Raw genomic sequence first — 20998 nt, forward strand, 5'->3', positions numbered from 1 at the left:
TTCTCTTTTTGTGTGAAGCATGTTCCACTTTCTTTTCTCTGGTTTATCGTTCGCAGCAGTGATTTGTGAATTCGACAGTCAAATGACCGATGTCTTTATTTATGCATAGCATCATTGTGTGTCATATAATCCCATGAGGAATAAACCACTTCAGAAACATGATTCATACACTGACACAGAGGGAAGCTGCAGCAGGCTTACACATGCCAGCATGTAAAAGTTTTTTTTTTCACATCCTGGCAACGCGAAAGTTGTTCTTTCAAAAGACTGACTACACCGAGCTTCAAAAGCTGTGATAAATGTTTAACTGGTTACAACTCCTATTGGAGTAGAAACCCAATGAACTCCATTTCCTTTAACATGTTTTTTCACTTTTTCAATGGGAAATATCAATTTTCAGCCATTATCTCCACATTTATACAATCAATGTACTTGTTATTAAACTTAGGGTGACATTTCAAAACCTTCAGAAGGCCTTAAAGTGTATTTATTCCCTACACGAAGTCAGTATTTTCTGAGGACCCATTGAAAAAAAACGACGCTTGTTGCAGTGTGACAGCCAAAGTGTTGGATAGAGTTTCACATTCTATATATAAGCCTGTTGACTTGTGTCCCTGCTTCTCTATTTAAATGCCACAGTCCCACTGTGAAAACAGGGAGAGGGGCGCAACAATATGATGGACCTTTTTGAGACCAACACTTATCTTTTCAATGATTTGCGCTATTTGGAGGAAGGGGATCATGGAGCACTGCAGCACTTGGACATGGCGGGGGTGTCTCCTCTCTACAACGGCAACGACAGCCCGCTGTCCCCGTGCCAGGATCATGTTCCGTCCGAGACCGGCGGGGAGAGCAGCGGGGAGGAGCACGTGCTCGCGCCCCCGGGTCTCCGGGCGCACTGCGAGGGTCAGTGCCTCATGTGGGCCTGCAAGATCTGCAAGAGGAAGTCGGCGCCCACGGACCGACGCAAGGCCGCGACGCTCAGGGAGAGGAGGAGGCTCAAGAAGATCAACGAGGCCTTCGAAGCGCTGAAGAGGAAGACCGTGGCCAATCCCAACCAGAGGCTACCCAAGGTGGAGATTTTACGCAGCGCCATTAGCTACATAGAGAGACTACAGGACCTGCTGCAGACGCTGGACGAGCAGGAGAAAACAACGCAAAACGGGTCCTCCTTAAACGCCAAAGAACACAATGTAAGCTACAGAAGAAATTCCCCACCATAGTCTGAATGTCTGTTGGACTCATGACTTTCAAATGACATCACAAGGACTCTGTGATGTTTTACTATTCCCCTCCTGCATCAATAACATCCCTGCATGGACTTTGAATGTGTTTGTGGCGCTTGTAATGATATCATGATGTGTTTACTGAAAGTGTCACGCTGATATTTTTATTACAGCTGGCACTAAGTGTTCATTAAGGAGGGCATCACTTTTCAAGGGCCCTGTGGTCTCCAATTGGTTTCCATCCTTTTCTTATGGGCTTTTAGTGTGCGTGTCATAGATATATCAGATATCAGGCCTGTTTCTGGATTAACATACAAATGGATAAAGATACAGAAAGTACATTTTAACAGCCGGAAAACGTATAATATAACGTGTGTTTCTGCAGGTGGCCAGTGATGAGTACCACTGGAAGAAGTCGTCTGAGACCTGGCCGACCTCTGCTGACCATTCCACTGCAGCAATGAACCAGAGCGAAGGTACACCTGTCCATCCTCCCTTTATAATCCATAATAAAAACTAACAGTCAGGCAGTATTGTGAGTCTGTTTCCTTTTTCCCTTCAGGCACCAGTGAGTCTTCGGCGTCCTCCAGCCTCCTGCGTCTGTCCTCCATCGTGAACAGCATCACCAGCGACGAGAAAATCAAATTCTCCGAGGACATCTCGGGAAACTGAAACCTCAGCGAACACCTTAACCTAGATAACAACTTTAAAAGTTCAAATTTCCATTGTTTATCTCTAAATTATTTCCACTCTATTCAACCATTCTGGCTTCTGCTTGTGAGGAAGTCTTCATTTGTACAGAAAGAGCGAGAAATTTGTACATATTTTATATCAACGCGGTGTTTAGATGTATTTATTTTGTGTTCAAAAAAAGCTAAAAACTTCTTTAAGAAAACTGAGATTTTATTTAAATATTTGTACATAGCCGACCAACAAAATAAATTACACTATTATACTTTTGCAGTTGTTTGGATCGTTGTATTTTTCAGGATTCAAGGGCATGCTGGAGGGATCGTTTTCATCCATCCCACTGGGGTTGTATTGTATATGACAAACAGAGATAATGCAAGCATTGAACCGTATCCAGATTTCACTGAAATGTAAAAAAAAAAAAAATCTTTAAGAAAAACAGACTTTTTAGGTCACAGTGTCCTTCACTGCATCCCATGAAGAAAAAAAACAAAAAAAAAACAACACTGTCAGCTCCAGATCGAGCAGTTCCCCCAACATTCACGGCTATTAGAGGTCCATAAAAAGTGTCTGCGCTGCCCCGGAGTAGTTCGCTTCTCTTTGTTCCAACTGGCATCCAGCAGGCCTGATCCCACTACAGTAACTCGAGTCCCCTCCACACACACACACACACACACACACACACACACACACACACACACACACACACACACACACAGCGTGCCTCAGCTCTGCTATCGTATGTTGGGGACATGGAAACTTGGGCTGCGGGCATGAGTTGCAAAGCCCAGCGGGATGATGAAGTTATTCGAGCCATTAGGGCTTAATTCATCATCACAAGGCCGAGCGTTTACATACGAGCTTTTAAAAATGGGTGACACGACGCCGATGGCACGGGGGAATCCACCGAGTCCTGTGTGCTGTGTGGTGACATGAGGAAGAGGGTGTTTTGTTTGATGATGTCGGGGTGTCCTTCAGATCGCAAAGCCGGTTGACCTTTGGTGGTCTGAGTGTACATGTGTGTGTCCGCAGGCCTGAGAGATGAGGCAAAGTGGGACACATGCTCGCCAGGTTTATCAGGACCTCGAGGAAGCATCTAGAAAAAAGGTAAACAAAGATAAAGATGACAAAGAAAGTGCCTGGATTTAACTTTAGCACAAGTACATTTACTCCGTTGTGTACAACTGAGGTATTTTATGACTTTAGATATAATTTTTTTTAAACTACTTTTTACTACATTTATTAGCTTCACTTTCTTTCAAAACCTTCTATATTTCATCCCAAACGACCAGGAAGACAGTTGAACCCAAACCGAGGTTTGAAGGTCATCTCCTGTTTGGGGTTTTAAGTCGTCTAAAAAGTGTGTTGAGTGACTGGTTAAGGATGCCAAGATGCTCCACGAAGCCAATTAGAAAAGACTTTTGTTCCTACAACTGTGAAACCTTTCAGGTTTTTATGCCTGTTTTCGCTTCTTATTCATGTGCAACACTTGAGAATGTGTTTATATTTTTTGACTGGTCTAATCAACAGCTCATTTCATTGATTTTTTTTTTCCCTGCAGAGATGGAATATCGTCTCAGTTTGTGTTTTTGTCAAACCTGCGGATCTTTTAAACCTCTAAAAGTGACACAAATTAAATGACAACAGAACACAATATATTCTACATCATGTATATTGTTACTTTAGTTACATATTTAAATGAAAATACTTTTATCAGGACTTTAATTTGTCATGAGGCATTTTTACATTGTTGTGTGCTTTTATTTTATTTCAGATATGAAAACTACTTCCGTAACAAAGCAAATTTATAAGCTGAGAAAAGGGTGATGTTATGTCTGTTTTCACCCGAACTCCACTAAATATCCTGTTTTGTGCAGAAAGCAGACAGAAACCCGATCTCTCCGAACAGTAATGTGGTTTTAATGGGCTGCTGCTCACTCACTCACTCTAAAAGCAGTCTTACTTCATTTGCAGCTCTTTTGTGTAATGTCTGTTACAGTGGAGACTCCAAAAAAAAAACCCAATACACACACTTTGTCCTTTAGGTTTTGTCGGCACATAAACCTGTACTGTTGGAGTTGTATTTGCTTAACATCCAGCTGTGTTTTCAACCTCTTTGTCTTGTTTTGTTTCTTTTGCTTCATCAGCTCAGCTCCACCCTGTGAGCCCCGACTTACTCTTGTCTGACTATACAGGGATTTCGGTGTTACTGATGACACCATATAATTCTCATTTGGCTGTGAAGGCAGTGTTTTAAAAGTCAGAGCCGATGAAAGGCGAGCTGTTACAGGAGAGTGTGTGTGTGTGTGTGTGTGTGTGTGTGGGGGGGGGGGGGGTTAAGCCTGGAGGGCTGAATGCTCTGATTTATCCAGACTTTCCCTGAATATCACTGCAAGGAAAAGGATTCAGCACCGGTGGGCAGTGTTGCTGCACCTCTGTCTGCTCACTGCCAAACAAATGCTGTTGCCACTCAAAATGTGTGTGTTTTTTTTTTTTCAATAATTCTTGAGGGGATTGTAAACTGGATTTGGGATTTTATGTCAAGTAAAGCAGCCTCAAACCAAAAATAAAGTTTTTGGTTATTTTAGGATTTTTTTTTTTTTTTTTTTTTTTTTTTTTTTACTGTATTTTCCTCTAACAAAAATCTAAATTTATATGTATTTTTTTTTTTTTTTACATGTAATTAAAGTTACAGACACATTACAACTACAGTTTCACCAAAGGTATTTCTGGCTGTTAAATTGTACAAAAGCATGACAGTAAATTTGAATTTGGGTTTTGCTTCGGACCAAGAGAGAGGATAATGTTCTCTTTATGTGTCAGAGATAAAGTGCCTCTCTGTCTGAGGGATGGTGTGGCACCAAACAAGCAGCGTATTAAGTCAAAGCACGGGGCTCTTCAGAAGAAATAAGGTTTTCAGACGTGAGGGAGGTGGCCATTAAAAGATCACCTCCTGCCCTTCACTTAACTCTGCCTTTGACCCTTGAGAACAACAGAAAAGCAAACTCGGAGAGTTCCCAAGGGACCAGCCACAGCTCACGGACCCTCATCCCCGCGGCTTGTGCGCACTGACTGCGCCACTAAAAAAAAAAAAACTCCCCGTATTCGCAACTCCACCATGTGCTGCGCCAATCTAAAAAAAAAAAAAAAAAAAAACCGTCTCAATTAGCTCTGCCAGGTTTTCTCATTGTCGACGTTGTTTCAGCCTAAACAGCCTTTGATCTTCTCAGCAGCTACAAGCCGATGTCTTCTTCAGCTGTGCCTAATCCAAACTCCGACGGCAATTCAGAGGCAGCAGGTACTGGTGTTTTCTTAGGTGCGCGCGGTTCCCAGAGAAGGGGGCTCGCCAAACGTTTTGACACATTGTGAGAAATATCCGCATTGTATCCTTGTAAGCTGTCACCAACATAATTACCCCGATCGGAGGCTCCTCTGCAGGCTCGAGCTGCAGAAGTTCAGACTTTTGTTAGAACAAGTCTGCAAAAAGAGAGACAATTCAACGTCACTCCTGCAGAGTTTAAAAGTATTTAAAAAAAAATTTAAAAAAAAAATCTTTATTTTCTAGAAACAGACCTCAGCAGCTTGTAATATAACAGAATATGTCAGAATCTGTGTTTTAAAATGAAGAAAATTACATTTGGTAAAAGTCTAAATGTGTAAAAAAAAAAAAAAAAAAAAAAGACTGGTTAGTTTGGACTAAAAAAATATTTTTAGTATTTTATTTTGACTTGTTTTTCATTCTCTTTAAAATAAAGTCACAAATAAAAGCTGTGATTTCTGCAGGGTAAACAACCTCACTTGAATACAACCACACCGCACCTTCATGGCCATCTGCTGCGAGCTGAACCGAAGCGATCGACTTATGTCAATAACCTTTTAACGGTTAAAATTTGGTCCTCGGAGGCAGGACGGTGCAGAGCACCGCGCGCCGGCGTCAGTAGTGTCATTGCTGTTTTTAATGAGCTTTGGCAAACGGGGATCGCCTCATTCGCAGCACCTTAAATGATGAGCTCGGGTGTTTAGAGGCGGCTTACCGCTGCGATGTGAATTCGCAGGGCTTGAAATGTTACACCTTCCTTTGCAGCTGGGCTGCATCTGCAACGCTGTCGTCCGCACCGTAACAATTGGCCTGCATGCTCCTACAAGTGGTCGCCCTCTTTTTCTGCACAGTTTGACCAAAGAAAACAAGGCTCCCGCTGATATTTATGTCTTCATAGCAGAGTGTCACTTTTACCGTGAAGTTATGACGAGGCCCGGAGGCCGGTCACGGATAAATCAAAACCAACGCTTTTTTAAAAACAACTCGTGTTGTGGTTGAAGCTGCAAAATGTTCACCCGCTCTCCTGAAACATTCCCAAACTTTGTGTTCATCGCGGCCTTGCAGGAGCAGAACGTGGTGATGAGTGGGAAAACACCAGTAAGTGCAGATGTGGGAAACTCTGCAGGGTACTGGGGGGTGAGAGGCAGCGCGTTGGGATGGGGCAGGGAGGGAACTCGGTTGACTCCAGCCTGCCTTCTGGCTGGGCCAATGGGCCATGGTAATTAGATCTGGCCAATGTGGGCCCTGGGCTTTGGCCTGGGGGCATATAAGGGGGGCCGGGGCAACAGACCCCTCATATCACTCAGAGGTCTCCTCTCTCTCTCTCTCACCCGACTCCTCCACCCTCCTTCCTTCCGTTGCACTCATCTCTCCATCCATTCCTCTCGTCGACCAGCCATGGACGTCTTCCCACCCTCCCAGGTCTACTACGACCGAGCGTGCGCCTCCTCTCCAGACAGCCTGGACTTCGGCCTCGGCATGGAGCTCGCCGGCTCCGACGAGGACGAGCACGTCCGGGTGCCCGGAGCCCCTCACCAGCCGGGACACTGCCTGCAGTGGGCCTGCAAGGCCTGCAAGCGCAAGTCCAGCTTCGTGGACCGCCGGCGGGCCGCCACCATGAGGGAGCGCCGGCGGCTGAAGAAGGTCAACCACGCTTTCGAGGCTTTGCGGCGCTGCACCTCCGCCAACCCCAGCCAGCGTCTGCCCAAGGTGGAGATCCTGCGCAACGCCATCCAGTACATCGAGAGCCTGCAGGAGCTGCTCCGGGAGCAGGTGGAGAACTTTTACGGCCTACCTGGAGGGAGCAGCTCGGAGCCCGGGAGCCCGCTGTCCAGCTGCTCTGACGGCATGGTAAGACCTCTGTTCCACATGTGCAGACGCTTCATGCAAACATCTGGCTGTTCAGGGTCTTGCAGGTCCTGTCAGTCAGGGAAATTAGGACTACTGCATGGTAGACACCTGAAAAGGCCTTTTATTGTCGACCAATGCATCATCGGTCTTATCCCGAGCGCTACTGCTACTTCTCATTACTTTGTGAAGGATTTCATTTCAAAATAGGATTTCCTATCCAGAAACCTATTCATCAAATAAGCTCGTTTTGCTCCAAGACCTCAATTACATTGCTTCTCCATGCATGTCCCACAGATCCCCGACGCAAACATCTACTCTGTAGTCTTACAAGAATCTCTGTCCTCTGTTTGTGATTCTCATTATTAGAGGTTAAGTCGAATTAGTTTTGCCGTCTGAAGGTGACAGCGTATCAGATAATACAAAAGAACTTCATAACGCTGGATGGACTAATGGCTTTCCCACCGACCGGACACTTTATAGCCCCTAATAAACCAAAGTAAATCCACCTCACTGAAGTCTGGCAGGAAAAACTCGGGCGCTTTTCTGCATTCCATCCTGCCTGCATGTTCTGCACCGCTGCCAGGATTTTCTGCAGATTTACTAGGAGAAAGTGTCATCTTGCACAAACTGGTGTTGCTTCCACTGATACAATCGATTCGCCACACTCGGAGCTGGGGAAGAGGCGGGTGGAGGGAGGGAGGGATGGCGGGAGGAGGGGAGCACACACAGCCACTTTGGCTTTAAGGTGGATGTGAAACAAAGAAGCCAATAACTCAGGAATTCAGGATTTATTAGTCTGTCCACAATATGATGAAGGGCATCGGTTGTTTTTGTACTTTTTTTTTTGTTTTTTCTTCAACCCATCGTAACTGCCTGTTTTTTTTTAAATTTATTTTTATTATTTCCATTTCAATTTTTGCAGTAATTCAAGGGTAAATTTAATTTCTCGTTTCTTTCCAGGTCGACAGCAACAGTCCAGTGTGGCAGCAGCTGAATGCAAACTACAGCAACAGCTATTCATATGCAAAGAATGGTAAGACCTTTTGGACAGCAACATGCTTTGTTGCCTGCAGAGTGCTTTAAAAACTAATAACTGGATGGTAATTATTCAGACTGCATGTTTTATTTTACCCCCTGGGAGTCCTATAGTCACAGGATTTAAGCATAAAAGCATCTTTTTGTGTTTTAATAAACACGGATACGCTGAATATCCAGCGTATCCGTGTTTTGTAATGGAATTTTACACATTTTTACAGTTCCCTCTTCTTTTTTTTTTTTTCAACCTTTCAAGTCATATTTAATAATTCATCATGAAATGATCATCGTGGCACATTTGATCTGACGGTTTCTTCCCATTTAAAAAAACCAAAAACAAATCATTTTTATTCAGGGAGTTTGGAGGACAAAGCCGTCGGAGCCTCCAGTCTGGAGTGCCTGTCCAGCATCGTGGACCGTCTGTCCTCGGTGGAGTCCAGCTGCGGACCGGCCGCTCTGAGGGACGCGGCCACCTTCTCCCCCGGCAGCTCCGACTCGCAGCCCTGCACGCCGGAGAGCCCCGGATCCAGGCCCATCTACCACGTCCTGTGAAGGAGGCCTCGCTTTGATGTGGATATACCGCCGCGGGCTCTCACCGAAACACCAGCTGCATCCTCAACAGGACGAGCGATAAGAACTAGTGGAGGACAGAGACTCAGCACAATCTGAGGACCCGCGGCAACAGGCTTTTATACTGTACATGAGATTGTAAATATGTAATGTAAATGCCCATTTATTCTATACATGCTATTATACCCGATGAGACATATTTAATTATGACATTTGCATTATTCAAATGGTATTTAAGCAGCGTTGTAACTTGATCTTGTTGTGACCATTAAATCTTTGGTTGTTTTGTACAAAAGTTTGAGCTTTTTTTTTTTTTTTTTTTTTTTTTTTTTAAACCCGTGCGTGCAGATGTCTCAACCTTAAATTTGAAGCAGGAGCTACAATGATCTGAAATAGTGACAAAAAAAACCCAACCAAAACAGGACATTCACCAGTAAAGTTAAAAGTCAAAAGTTGCCACCAATGTCACACTGATTAGTCATGATTTAGTCGAGTTGCAACTTTTATTGAAAATACAGCTAGATTATTCCCTTTTTTTTTTTCTAATGAGATTGCAGACTCATTTGATTAATAATGAAGAGGAGTTTAAAAAGGCAGTTTTATCAACATAAAAAGGGCAACTTATTTATTACGAGCCTCACACAGGGACAGTCTAGACGCTCTCCGGCTAACAAGGTGTAGGGATCACATTAGAAGCTGATGGAGGTCAGCTGATACCATTTATCATTTCACACCGCTGTAATCAGTCACGCTGCCGCCTGCATATTGAGTCATGACGGCAACGTAGAAGTAAAAAAAAAAAAAAAGTGTTTTCCTTACTGCGCCACAGACAGGCTTGTTAACATCAGTGTAAATATTAATACATTGTTTTTGTTCATCTTTGATCACATTTCAGTGTCTCTCTGCACGTTTGTTGTCACCAGAAGCGTGTTTCTGGGGGAGGCGGTTAGTGCGTGTACCTGTTTGTTCTTTTCCTACCAAATGTGGGTCATCAGTAACACCCCTGATTAGACCGTCAACACCAGAGTTGAGAACAAATGGCCTCTAATTGTACTTATGTGTGACTGGGGAGGAGGAGGAGGAGGAGGAGAACACATGTGTGCTCATGATGCGTCATGTCTTCGATCATGCTGTGAGCGAGCTGGATTTTTCTTTTTTTTTGTAAACTTTCTCTTTTCTCCACTGGATTTATCCGACAGCTGTGGTTACAGTTTTAGTTTGTAGGTTTGGATTTAAAAAACATATGAGCACAAAAAAAAAAAAAAAAAAAAATGCATTCCTATACTGCACATTAAAAGCAGCTCCAGATGGACCAACTAAAACATTCAAAATGTTGTTTATGTAAATGTATGAGTTATGTTGCCATTTTGTCTGAATAGTCTGTAACTCTCTGTCATACCGATATCAAATCTTCCCTCCATGAATGTTATATAATTCACTTTTTATCCATACTGATTTAATGAGGTGTTAATTCCACTTTAAATAAACTGACAACTGAGAGTATCTTTGTATAAAATCTGCAAAGTAGAAAAGCTTTCATAAATGTGGGGGAGTAAGAAGCCAAATGGTCGCTCCTGAAGTCGCATAACATGGAAACACAAGTACAAGAAGTGGAGGTGGAAGAAATCAAATCTTCCACTGAAGTAAAAGCCAGAATATGGAAAAATAAAAATGGACAATTACCACGAAGAGCCTAAAAGCTACTGCAAAACAGTCCTTTGAAAATATTATCTGATTGTTATTCTGATGTATATTTATGTATATTTATGCTATTTCATAAAAGCCAATTATTTCCAATGCATTAGTGTCATTTTACTGTTGAAGTTGGTTGAGATGGAGCTCATTTTATCCATTTCTTTACTGTTGTGTGATTTCATTTTAACATTTATAAAATGTATGTTTTTTAATGTATAATGTCTTAGTCTGGGAAAAAAAAACCTTACGCTTTAGGCTAAGGAGGAGGAATAAAGTATAAAGTGGCACCAAAGAGAAATACATCCAAATAAAAGTGCAACATCTGAGTAAATGAAGCTTATTTTCCATCAACTAAAATGCCCAAACTGTTCATGAAACTTGACGAGTTGGCAGGTGAGAGCCCAACTTTGGATGATTTCTATTCAAACGTGTAGGTTTTATTTGTCCACATATGCACTCATCTGTCCAGGAATAGTCTTATTCTGCGCCCGCAGAGACACTCGGAGCACAACGTTGAATACAATCAGTTAATCAGCGCTGCTTCGTGGCTCAGAAACATTCCTGCAGCCGTTTTGTGTTTCATTAACCTCCACGTCTGCGCCCGCCACCCCGAATGTCACACATGTAATTTTCCATGGTCGCATTTTACACAGTGATTCATGAATCGCACGCTCATCGAGCCCGGAGTGTCGACACTGAACACACGATGAGGTCACGTGAAGGTTGTTGGGGTCGAGTATGAAAAGTGGGAGTTTGAAAAGTAATATCTTAGTCTTATTTTTTTTTTTTTTAATTTGTTTATCTATTTTAATTTCTTATCTCGACATTGTGAACACAATAAATGGACTCCTCTTTATGAACAGCGTGATGACAGGACTCACTGTCATCGCTGCAGTTCTCAGTGAGTCCACAAGAGGGAGGTGTTTCTTTTGTCTCCTACATTAACACTTGACTAGTCATAATTTATTCAGCTCATGTGTTTGGATTTTTTTTTGATGAATATTAAAGAACTCATTTACACCCCGGGGTTATATTTATAAAGCCTAAATAATCATGTTTTTGTGTCCCACATGTTTGAGGGGAATATTGAGCTCATTATGAATGTTAAACTGGAGAGCAAGAAACTGCACAGACAGACAAGAAGATCAGGAACATCTGGACCGTTAGTAATGCAAAAACATACATTATGTTTCAAGCCTTTTTTTTATTTTTATTTTTTATTTGTTTAGTCACAAACAGCTGCTGTTTTGATGATATCACAGCTTGACAGTGTTGATGCTGTCGCTTTAAGAGATCTGAGAATTTATCCACCATAATATCGTCTGACATACGAATCAATACTGCAGTGAATAGAGGTCAAATGTTTGCCGAATGTCAACTGAATATTATGGAAATTTAACATTTGACATCAAATGTTAATGCTGAAATGTTCCCGGGGTTCAGGGTAAATTATGTATGTGCAAATGTGCTCCATTTTGTATTTAACGAAAACATAAAATGTTATCTAATCATGTGACCAAACATTTATTTCCTTACTGTGGAAAAAGGCAATAAAATATCTTCATTTCCTCCACTGACACCTCGACCTATAAAAAAAAAAAAAAAAGTCACCAAACACGATGTGAGGGGTTTATTATCAACCTGATACTGTTGAAACTAAAATGCAGGACTCATCATAGTAAACAGTCTCGGCCATTTGTTTGACATAATTGACGATAATGGACAACACAGTGCTGAGTCATCAATTAATCCACACACACACACGCACACACACACACACACACACACACACACACACACACATTTAGACAAGTAGTCCAAAAACCTGGACACATCCTCCTCAACAACACAAGTGCACTGCGTAAATACTACGATGTGTGCTGCATCACGCAGAAGCATCGGGACATCTGTAATCTGCACATTTTTTCTTTGATTCCTCGTTTTTCTTTTTTTCTTTTTCTTGTGCATATTTTATCTATTTCCTCCCTTTCATGGCAGCTTTTCCATTTCCATGTCCTTATTTTCTCCTTTTCTTTCTCAGGAAACTGTATTAATATTGAGGTACTGAAGTGAGTGTGATTCATCTGCTTTTATCCAGGGACACATTTTCTCCTGCTGGAAATTGATTCTCTGCGCGCTCGCTCGGCAAAAGGCTTTGATTTGTTGCCGTGTCTATTAAAAAAATACCACGTAAAGGAAAAATAAATAGTGAAATGAAAAAAAAAAAAAAAAGAAAGAATATGCATCCATCTTCCACCTATCAACCTGCGGCCACGGCTGCAGGGTTAAATCGGACTCAGCAGCATCTCGGTTAACAGTGTGACGAATAAGGAGCGTCAACACAGTTTGATCAGTGTGGATGGGAAGTTACAAAAGAAATGATTCGAGTTTTTATGTTTTATCGTGTTTACTTCAACCCCAGTGAATCAGACGGGGAGCCTTTTGTTGTTGCGGTCCCTGCGCACTCCTGAGAAGGCGTCAAAGCTCCTGATTAACAGCCATAAAGATACGGGTGAGCGATCTGCCACCTGCGTTAATGTCACCCTGCACGCTTGACTTTCATCACTTCAGGCTTTCGGTCACCTGTCGGGGAGTTATTTTTGGTCAACGGAGTTAACAGGGGGATTTCTTTCTTTTTTTTTTTGTTGTTGCACAAAACACCGTGTACAACACCACGCGGTGTGCGTGCTGCTACTGTCACCGTTTGAGTCGAGCACCCTCCATTTACAGCGGCCTCTTTATTAGTTTCAGTGTCGGCCCTTCGTACCCAGCTCACAAAAAGGCCAAATGACTTTCTGTTCCAGGGCTGAAAACCCTGGACGAGGCTTCAGAGGGACGGTTCGGCTTTAATTACTTCACCTTCAATGGCTGCACTTAGATCGCTGAGAGGCAATCGGCGACAGGATGCTGTCAAACGGTGGATCAGTGGGGGACCTGACCGGAGTTCAAACCCAGAGATGGAGGTGCCACTGCGGACGGTCCAGTCATGTCCTCAGCCATCGTTGCTCCAGTTTACATTCTGCAATTATAAACTCTTGCACACGAAAGGACTCTTTTCTTGCGCAGTGCGGGGATTTTGGACAGACTAGTGCTGTTTTCAATCTGCACAACTTGAGTGCTGCCCAGCAGTATCCACGCTGCGGTACTATTTAGTAGGCTAGAAAAAGATGGATGTTCCCAGTACATGCGGTCGTATTTTGCAGTTTGCAGGCCAGGGTGCTACTTCTGGCTGTCCTTCATTTGAAAATTCTTTACGTCGTTGGCCCCGCCCCCTTTCCTCTACGCAGCCAAGATGGCGACCGTTTAGTGTGAAACGTGTCCAGCGCTTCACGCTTCTTCTTTTTTTTTTTGGACTGTTTTGAGCGCATCATGCTGGTACTTGTAGCTCACTGCACGTTTCTGTACTCGAACACACTTATGAACTCAGAATAGCGAGCGTCAGTGCACAAGCACAACATCTGGACCTGTCGTAATTATGACGCAATCACCTGCAGTTATTTATAAAATGAACAGAAAAAGACAACAAACGGTAACCGCATCTGTAAATCGACGCTATCGCTGATGTTCGGTGGACGCGTGCAGCATTTGAATTAAATCAGTTTTCTCCTGTTGAAATCAGAAGTTAAGTTGGTGCCTCTTTGTGCCCTGTTTTCTGTCCGAGTAGGTACGTTCACGTGGTTCAGCTTCAGTTCCTTTTGTTCGTTGTTTATCTGTCAACCCGCCCCGAAGCTACGAGATTAAAAGAAACCTTTTAAAAAGAGCTGCTGTTCTTCTGTCGCTGCAGTTTTTTTTAGTTCTTATTTTCATGTTTCCCCTACAGGCTAACACCGACATATAATGGAAGAGGCGACACGGATATAATGGAAGAGGCGACACGGCGATCACTGTACACAAGCACATAGATTTATTTATACAAATATAGTATGTATAACAATTGCATATCAACAGTTTGCAGTCTTTTTCTTCTTTTTTTTAATCTTTACGGTAAGTACAGGACCATCAGCTTCAAAAATGCAAGTCAATTAAGAAAGAGTACCTGTGATTTAAAGATACAAAAAGAGATCTGTCGTGTTGAGAGAGAAGAGATCAGATAAAACCTGAACATCGAGGTCACCTAATGCAAACATTCGGACATTAAGTCGACCTCAGTGCTGACAGGTTATTCAGGAAAAGATCGTATGAATGAATAATACTTCTGCTTTTCTGGACTGTTAATTGTGCAGTTACACGTCAGTAAACTATGAGGTTAAAGATGAAAATCATCACATCATAATGAAGAAATTATCTGCAAAACTTTCTAACATCACCAGGTTTTACATCAGCTGTTCTTCCACTTGGCATCTCATGGAGGGGGAAAAAAAAAAAAAAAAATGAAAAAAATAAATCCCCCGGCATTCAGGAAGTGATGTGTTTTACAGACATGTTGCGGATTTGTTTGGGATCAATAAAAGAAGAAGTGGTAAAGCCTGCGCGCGTGAACAAACAAGAGAAAAGAGCGCCACCTACAGAGAATGAGGGAAAAAAAATAACAGTAAAACACAAGAGATAGGAAGATTTTGTCATCCGTGGGGAGGGCAAAGCAGAAAAACCACAACGAGGAGCGCTTAGCACCAAAAAGATGGAGACGGAAGTAAACGGAGACGCGGCGGATCACCACTTTAAATTCAGGGGAAAAAAACTAAATAAAATAAAATAAAATGTTCCACTCGTCTCAATGATGGTCGAAACTAAAAAGCAGGGCACAGATCTAGTATGCGCTCGCATTCAGCTCTTATACAAATGAATGGATTTGAAATAATTCATATTTGAAAAGGAACAATAAATCTTCGTTAAATCTCTGATCTCATAAACTATAAAATAGGTCAGAAAAATAAACTAGCATATTCTTTTTTTTAATTTCCACTCGGATGACATTCGGTTAATCTGTCGGGAACAGGACGCAGGTTTGAACTGAGCCTCTTCGTAACGTATATTTTCTAGATTAATTTCAGTTGGGAGAAGCTTATAAAGTCTTTTTTTTTTTAAATTTTTTTTATTGATCGCAGTTATTGCACATTAACTGGAACATCAATAATCTCTTTAAGTGGTCACAGAGGACCGATTTGGACTCAGAAGCTGCCTTACAGTGCACCAAGACCCGGTTTGCTTTACAGTGATTTACATCAACTCCGTGTGTGTGTGTGTGTGTGTGTGTGTGTGTGTGTGTGTGTGTGTGTGTGCACCGAGTGTCATGACGTTAGTGTTGAAATGTAAAAACTGAAGAACGTGTGTTATTGCTAAACCTACAAGATACAAAAAATCTTTTTCTTGCTACGGTATAGAAGGTAAAAAAGAGTTCACGTTTATCCAAAACGGGACGAGGTCGACAGAAACGCGCACACCAAAAATAAAAAGAGAGAAATCAAAACGCTCATTCGCACGGAGACACGAGCACCAGCCGAAGGATCGATAGAAACACCACTGTACACATGATATCTATGGCCGAATGGAAATAATGGACGTGAGCGATCGAAGTGGAAAACCGTCGACGAAACAACAAACGCAGGAAAAATGTCAGTAAAAGTCACAACTGGGGAGGAGAACTTAGAAAAAGGGAGTACAAAGTTAAACTGGGTGACTTTCAACGTTTAGCATCCTTCATTAGTTTTTTTTTTTTTTTTTTTTTTTCCTTTTTCTTTTCAAAAGCACCAATTTGAGGACAAACGCTCTCTTCGTTTTGTTTGTTTTTTTGCTCAGTAATCGGTGGTTCGCTGGAAGGGAGAGACAGAGAGAGAGAGAGAGAGCGAGCGGTGTGTGTGAGTAAAAGAGTCTTCTACTTTGTTGGTTTTTTTCCTGCGTGACGAAGAGATTCCTTCCTTTGGGATCCTCGACACGAACGGGTGATCCGGTGAGTATCTTGTCGCTCTCCTTCACGGCTTCTTCTTTTGGAACAACCTGCAGATCATGAAAGAAAAAAAACCAGCTGAGAGCGACGCCTTCGGGATCGCTCGCAGTTTGGACCCACGGGAGCTGCATTTGCTTATAGCGTGGTGCTCCTGTGTAATCGTAATCTGTGTCGTGACAGTGGCGTCACCCGTTGGTTTGTGAACGCTATGAAGCCTTCAGTTCAGGATTTTTGGCCGTCGCCATCTTCGCAAGTTCGGAGCGGGAAGTGACCATATTTGGGCGAGCTGGGGGGAGGAGAGAGCGGTGGATCTGACCGATCTGATTGGACACCCGGCGACACTACGTCCACCGCGCCGCGGGCCTGTCAATCAAACAGACACGCCCCCCCCAAAACAAGTTTTTTTTTCTAAGCTTTTTTTGTAATTAATGACGGGATTATTTTCAGACGGACTTCCAGAAAAACTAATAAGGAGGAGCGACTTTAGCCAACAACACTGAGGATTTTATGAGACCAGTTGAATGGGAGTCAATGGAGTTAGAGGCTTTTTGGGAGCCAACCTCCGGTGGCCCTCGGCGGTACTGCAGCTGAAGGCACTTCATCAGCCTCATTTCTCAGAGCCGGAAGCTACGTCCACTTTTATATACAGTTCATGGTAGGAACCGGGACTAAAACACCCCAAATCAAATCAGGAAGTTAATACACTAGAAACAGAATTAACCTCAACAATAAAGATATACGACAACAAGCAGTAATATTCAAACAGGTGGGACTTGTTAGAAATAAAAAAAAAATGCTGAGCTCATAAAAGAAGCCTTTTATTTAAAGGCTGTGATGAAGCTGCGTTCAGACTCACAGGAGAGCAGCAGCTCAGCTTTGTAGCCGGGAGCTGAACCATGAAGCACTTTAAAGGATCTGAAACATCATTTGAAAGACGACTGGTAACCAGTGAAGTGACGCTACAACAGGAGTGAAGTGATCTTCTGGTATTTGCTAAAAGATGAGCAGAAGGTTTGAGGTCGTTTCTTGGCTTGTAAAACCTCAAACACACTGAGCCAACAGAGAGGAAATGAAAACATGAATGACCTTCTCGAGCCCCCCCCTTAATTCGGAGATAGATTAATAAAAACATGACGAGGCAACATTTGAAATTTGCTTTTCAAATGAAAATATTACACTCGGGTTTTCTGGCTGCACGTTTGATACCGGAAGACTAGATGTTTCTGTTCAGAGGGAAGCAAACAAGGGAAACAAAAAGGATTTTTTTTTTTCTCATTTGTTTTTGGGACATTCAGGGCCGTAGTTAAACAAATGAAAACCCAAGACGCTGGCCAAAAAAACAACAACAACAAAAAAAAAAACCCACAAGAAAATGATCCGACAGGAGAAACAGAACAAACAAAGCTCCACCGGGGAAGAACAAACATGAACTAAAAAAAAAACTTGAGGAGGCAGACTGGGAGTATATTTCTACTGAGTGGGCTGATTGGCTTGAGTGGCTGCAGGTGAGCTGGTGATCGGGGAACTGGGAGCAGGTGAGGTGGGCGGGGCTAAACAGGAGAAACAACAAAAAACAGAAAAACAAAAAAAGGCAAACAAAAGCCAAACTAAGATAAAGACGAAAGAGCAGAAAAAAGAAGTCGAACATAAAGACTGAGAAACAAGAGCTGCACTGATTTTACAAAGACGTTTGATTCTCGCACCGTCTTTAAATTATTGAGACTAAATAACCCCAGATTTATAAACGAGACACCGGACGACAAAACACCTCCATTTCAATCAGAATATGAAATATATTTTTGATATTTCAAACATTTACTCCGAGAAAAAAAAAAAAAGGACTAACTGCAGTATTTGCGGACGCTTCCTACGTATATCGCAAACAAATTATCAGGAGATCGACCGCCGTGATCAAAAATCCCTCCCGCCTTTTTCGCGTTGCGGTCGACCGCACAAATATTGTCCGAAGCGGCAGAGCCTCGATCCTGGACCGACTTCGCCTGCAGAGCGCGAGCCACAGATGAAATCACTTTAAGCTTGAGTGATTCGCAGCCTTTACGACGGAATCGCCGGGCGGGACGCGGAGGGAGCGGTGATATTTGCGCGGCGGATACGCTGGCTGCTCCGTTTGCAAAATACACCACCGAGGTTTTGTGCCGCCGCGCGTACGTCTGCTGTACCTGCACGCGAGCCAGGAAAAGTGCTTGCGCGGCAAAACAGAGCGCAGCTGATTTAAAAACTCCAAAAGAGGAGCTGGACCTGCTTCCGGAATCTTAAAATTCATCCTTTTTTAATGTTTTGTCTCCTTCTTCAGCGACGTACAAGAAAAGTTGTAATCGCACGTTTGATGGCGAAAGGCTTCATAATCAAATCGCAAATTCTGCATTGAAAGCAGGTGAGAAGATTGATGCCACCCTGCTTACCTGTTCGTTAAATATGAAAACGCAGCGTCGGCGTTCTCCTTCTGATCAGTGTTGTGGTGCTCCTTCTGAAAATATCTTCATCATTAATGAGATATAAAGCCTCAAAGAGCGGTGTGTTCGGTGGCTGGTTATCGGTATGGGTGGGCGGGGCATAGTGTCATCGGGTTCTCGGTCGGCTCCACCCGCAGCTCGACCAAATATGGTCATTTCTGGCTCCAAAAAAAAAAAAAAAAAAAAAAAAATCAAAGACGGAGACGGCAAGAATGCAAAAAGTTCGCAAACCCGCGCGTGACGTCATGACGCGCTGCCCCCCCCCCCCCGGTAGGATCACATTCACCGAACGGACGAGAGAGTCGTATCGGGTTTAGCATTTATCCCCCCCCCTCCCCCCCCCCCCCCCGTAAAGCAATGAAGCGCCTCACCTACGACATGTGGTTCTGCTGAGTGGCCAGGTTCTGCTGCTGCTGCTGCTGCATGAGGATCTGCTGCTGCTGACGCCGCCGGGCCGTGCGCAGCTTCTCGAAGCGGGCCTCCATCTCCTCCAGCACTTTGGGCGTGTAGCGGACCACCAGCTTCACGCTGTCCTTGGCCGCCTTCAGCAGCTCCACGGCTTTCTCGTGGTGCTCTCCTTCTACGCTCTGCAGGGTGGGGGAGACGAATGAGTGGACGAATTTGAAAAAAAGGAGCCGATTTTAATACATATTTAAAAATAGTAACCCCCTCCGGAGGAGAAAGAGGAATATCTCCTGCATTTTTAATAGCCTGTGATTACGTGGGACAGGCCCTCTGTGATATTCAGGCCTCACCCGTGGGTGCTTCTGCTCCGTACGTGACACACGTGCGACACTTTGACTCGATAGCTCTCCCGATTGTTGACTCGCAAATTAAAACTCGAAATCAAACGCTTCGCGAGAAGCTGCTGAAACCCCCCCCCTCTCCCCCCTCCACACACACACACACTTCAGTCGAGGCTTAAATAATAAATAGGGGGAAGAGAATCTCATCTCCGCTCTCCCTCCGATGCATTTATCCTCTGGCTGTATCCGAATCGCAAGTTTCGGTTTGACCTACCACGCCGTTGACAGACAGGAGCTGGTCCCCTCGCTTCAGGCCGCCGTGCCTCTCGGCCACGCCTCCGGGGATGATGCGGGAGATGTAGATGGGCGAGTTCTGCTCTTTGCCTCCCATCACGTTGAAGCCCAGACCTTCCTCCGTCTTGGGGAGCTCCACCACCCGCGGGTGGGAGTGACCTTCGCTGGCTGCGAAGGCTGCGACTGTCGCCTGTAGGGAAAGAGAACCCAAAAATAAATCAATCAATCAATCAATCAATGACCTCGCCGGTAAACAAGACCGGCACAAGTACGTTCGTTTACACATTCTGTCGAGGTTGAATGAGGTCTAACATGAAGTGCGGTCTTGTGTGTGTCTGATGATGTTGATGTAACAGCACACACCATCAGAGAGGAAAGCAAACTGCAAATATCCACGGGCAAATCTTGTTGCCTCCAAGCATCGGAAACTCGTTTTATCTTCGCCGCGCATCTGTTTGGAGTACCTCGGAGAGGAGTCGGAAACATGAGATGCGAAAAGCAAGCAAAGCGGGGGAGAAAGGAGCCGACGCACACAAATACAATGACTTCTTATCTGTTTTGTTTTTTTTGTTTTTTGTTTTTTTTATGAAACCAGCCCGTTATGTTATGTACGTTATAAATGATGAGCATCCTGTTTGTTTTCAGCTCGGTGTGAGAGTCTCTGCTGTGTTGCTGTCCTCTGATCTCTGTGCGTCTCACAGGCGAAGGACGGCGAGGGGAGACCATCCGTCCGTCCGTCCGTCCGTCCGCTCGATGAGCGATTGGCGTCGACAGCCTCGTTCTCCCGGACGCTCTCGTTCTACTGGCGGTCGGCGACCTCTGCTTTCAGAAAGTCTCGCCCGTCTGTACCGCTTTTTAAAAATCTTCTTCACGACATTCAAAGTGAATGAAAACGAAGAACGCAATTTAGATTACAGAGCGATCGCGCGAGCCGCCGCCGCCGCCGCCGCACCTTCTCATTTCGGCGAGGACGGCCGTAACAAAGCGCCGGGGTTTAGTCCGGGCCGGGGATTTAAGACTCCACGTGAGAAGTTCTCCGGCTCTCTAAGCACATGGATTAACACATCCAAGTTCACGCTGAAGGAGCAGCCTCGCGACCCCTCTGTATTCCTACCAGCTGGTTGAAGTCGCTCACTGGCTGCGGGTTTCCTTTGAACCCGAAGCCGAGCTCCCTGCTCCTCGTACATTCGGAACAAAGCGCCCGGGATCTTGTT

At 43.9% G+C, this 20998-nt stretch overlaps 3 protein-coding genes across 4 annotated transcripts in view; 2 read left to right on the forward strand and 1 right to left on the reverse strand.

The window, feature by feature from the left end:
• The first annotated feature begins 644 nt into the window (after positions 1-644).
• On the forward strand, positions 645-2486 carry myf6 (myogenic factor 6). Its single transcript, XM_069164824.1, has 3 exons — positions 645-1193; positions 1612-1702; positions 1789-2486. Exons 1-3 carry the CDS (start codon positions 675-677, stop codon positions 1896-1898), a joined length of 720 nt encoding a protein of 239 aa, XP_069020925.1. The 5' UTR covers positions 645-674; the 3' UTR covers positions 1899-2486.
• Positions 2487-6556: 4070 nt separating this feature from the next.
• On the forward strand, positions 6557-8902 carry myf5 (myogenic factor 5). Its single transcript, XM_069164868.1, has 3 exons — positions 6557-7086; positions 8047-8119; positions 8477-8902. The coding sequence occupies exons 1-3, from the start codon at positions 6634-6636 to the stop codon at positions 8671-8673; spliced, it is 723 nt and encodes a 240-aa protein (XP_069020969.1). The 5' UTR covers positions 6557-6633; the 3' UTR covers positions 8674-8902.
• Positions 8903-14267: 5365 nt separating this feature from the next.
• lin7a (lin-7 homolog A (C. elegans)) overlaps positions 14268-20998 on the reverse strand; it is a 33589-nt gene continuing 26858 nt past the window's right edge. The window contains exons 4-6 of one of the 2 annotated variants that reach the window (XM_069164857.1): positions 19765-19974; positions 19120-19331; positions 14268-16320 (exon numbers count right to left, since the gene is read on the reverse strand). In XM_069164857.1, the coding sequence (XP_069020958.1) occupies positions 16296-16320; positions 19120-19331; positions 19765-19974 (447 nt within the window). In that variant the 3' untranslated portion in view covers positions 14268-16295. Of the gene's footprint in view, positions 16321-19115; positions 19332-19764; positions 19975-20998 lie in introns of both variants that reach the window. The other variant, XM_069164858.1, reaches the window with a different exon arrangement.

This window comes from Embiotoca jacksoni, unplaced genomic scaffold (assembly GCF_022577435.1).
Source record: "Embiotoca jacksoni isolate LCO1_2020_lvr unplaced genomic scaffold, fEmbJac1.0.p SCAF_32, whole genome shotgun sequence".
NCBI lineage: Eukaryota > Metazoa > Chordata > Actinopteri > Embiotocidae > Embiotoca > Embiotoca jacksoni.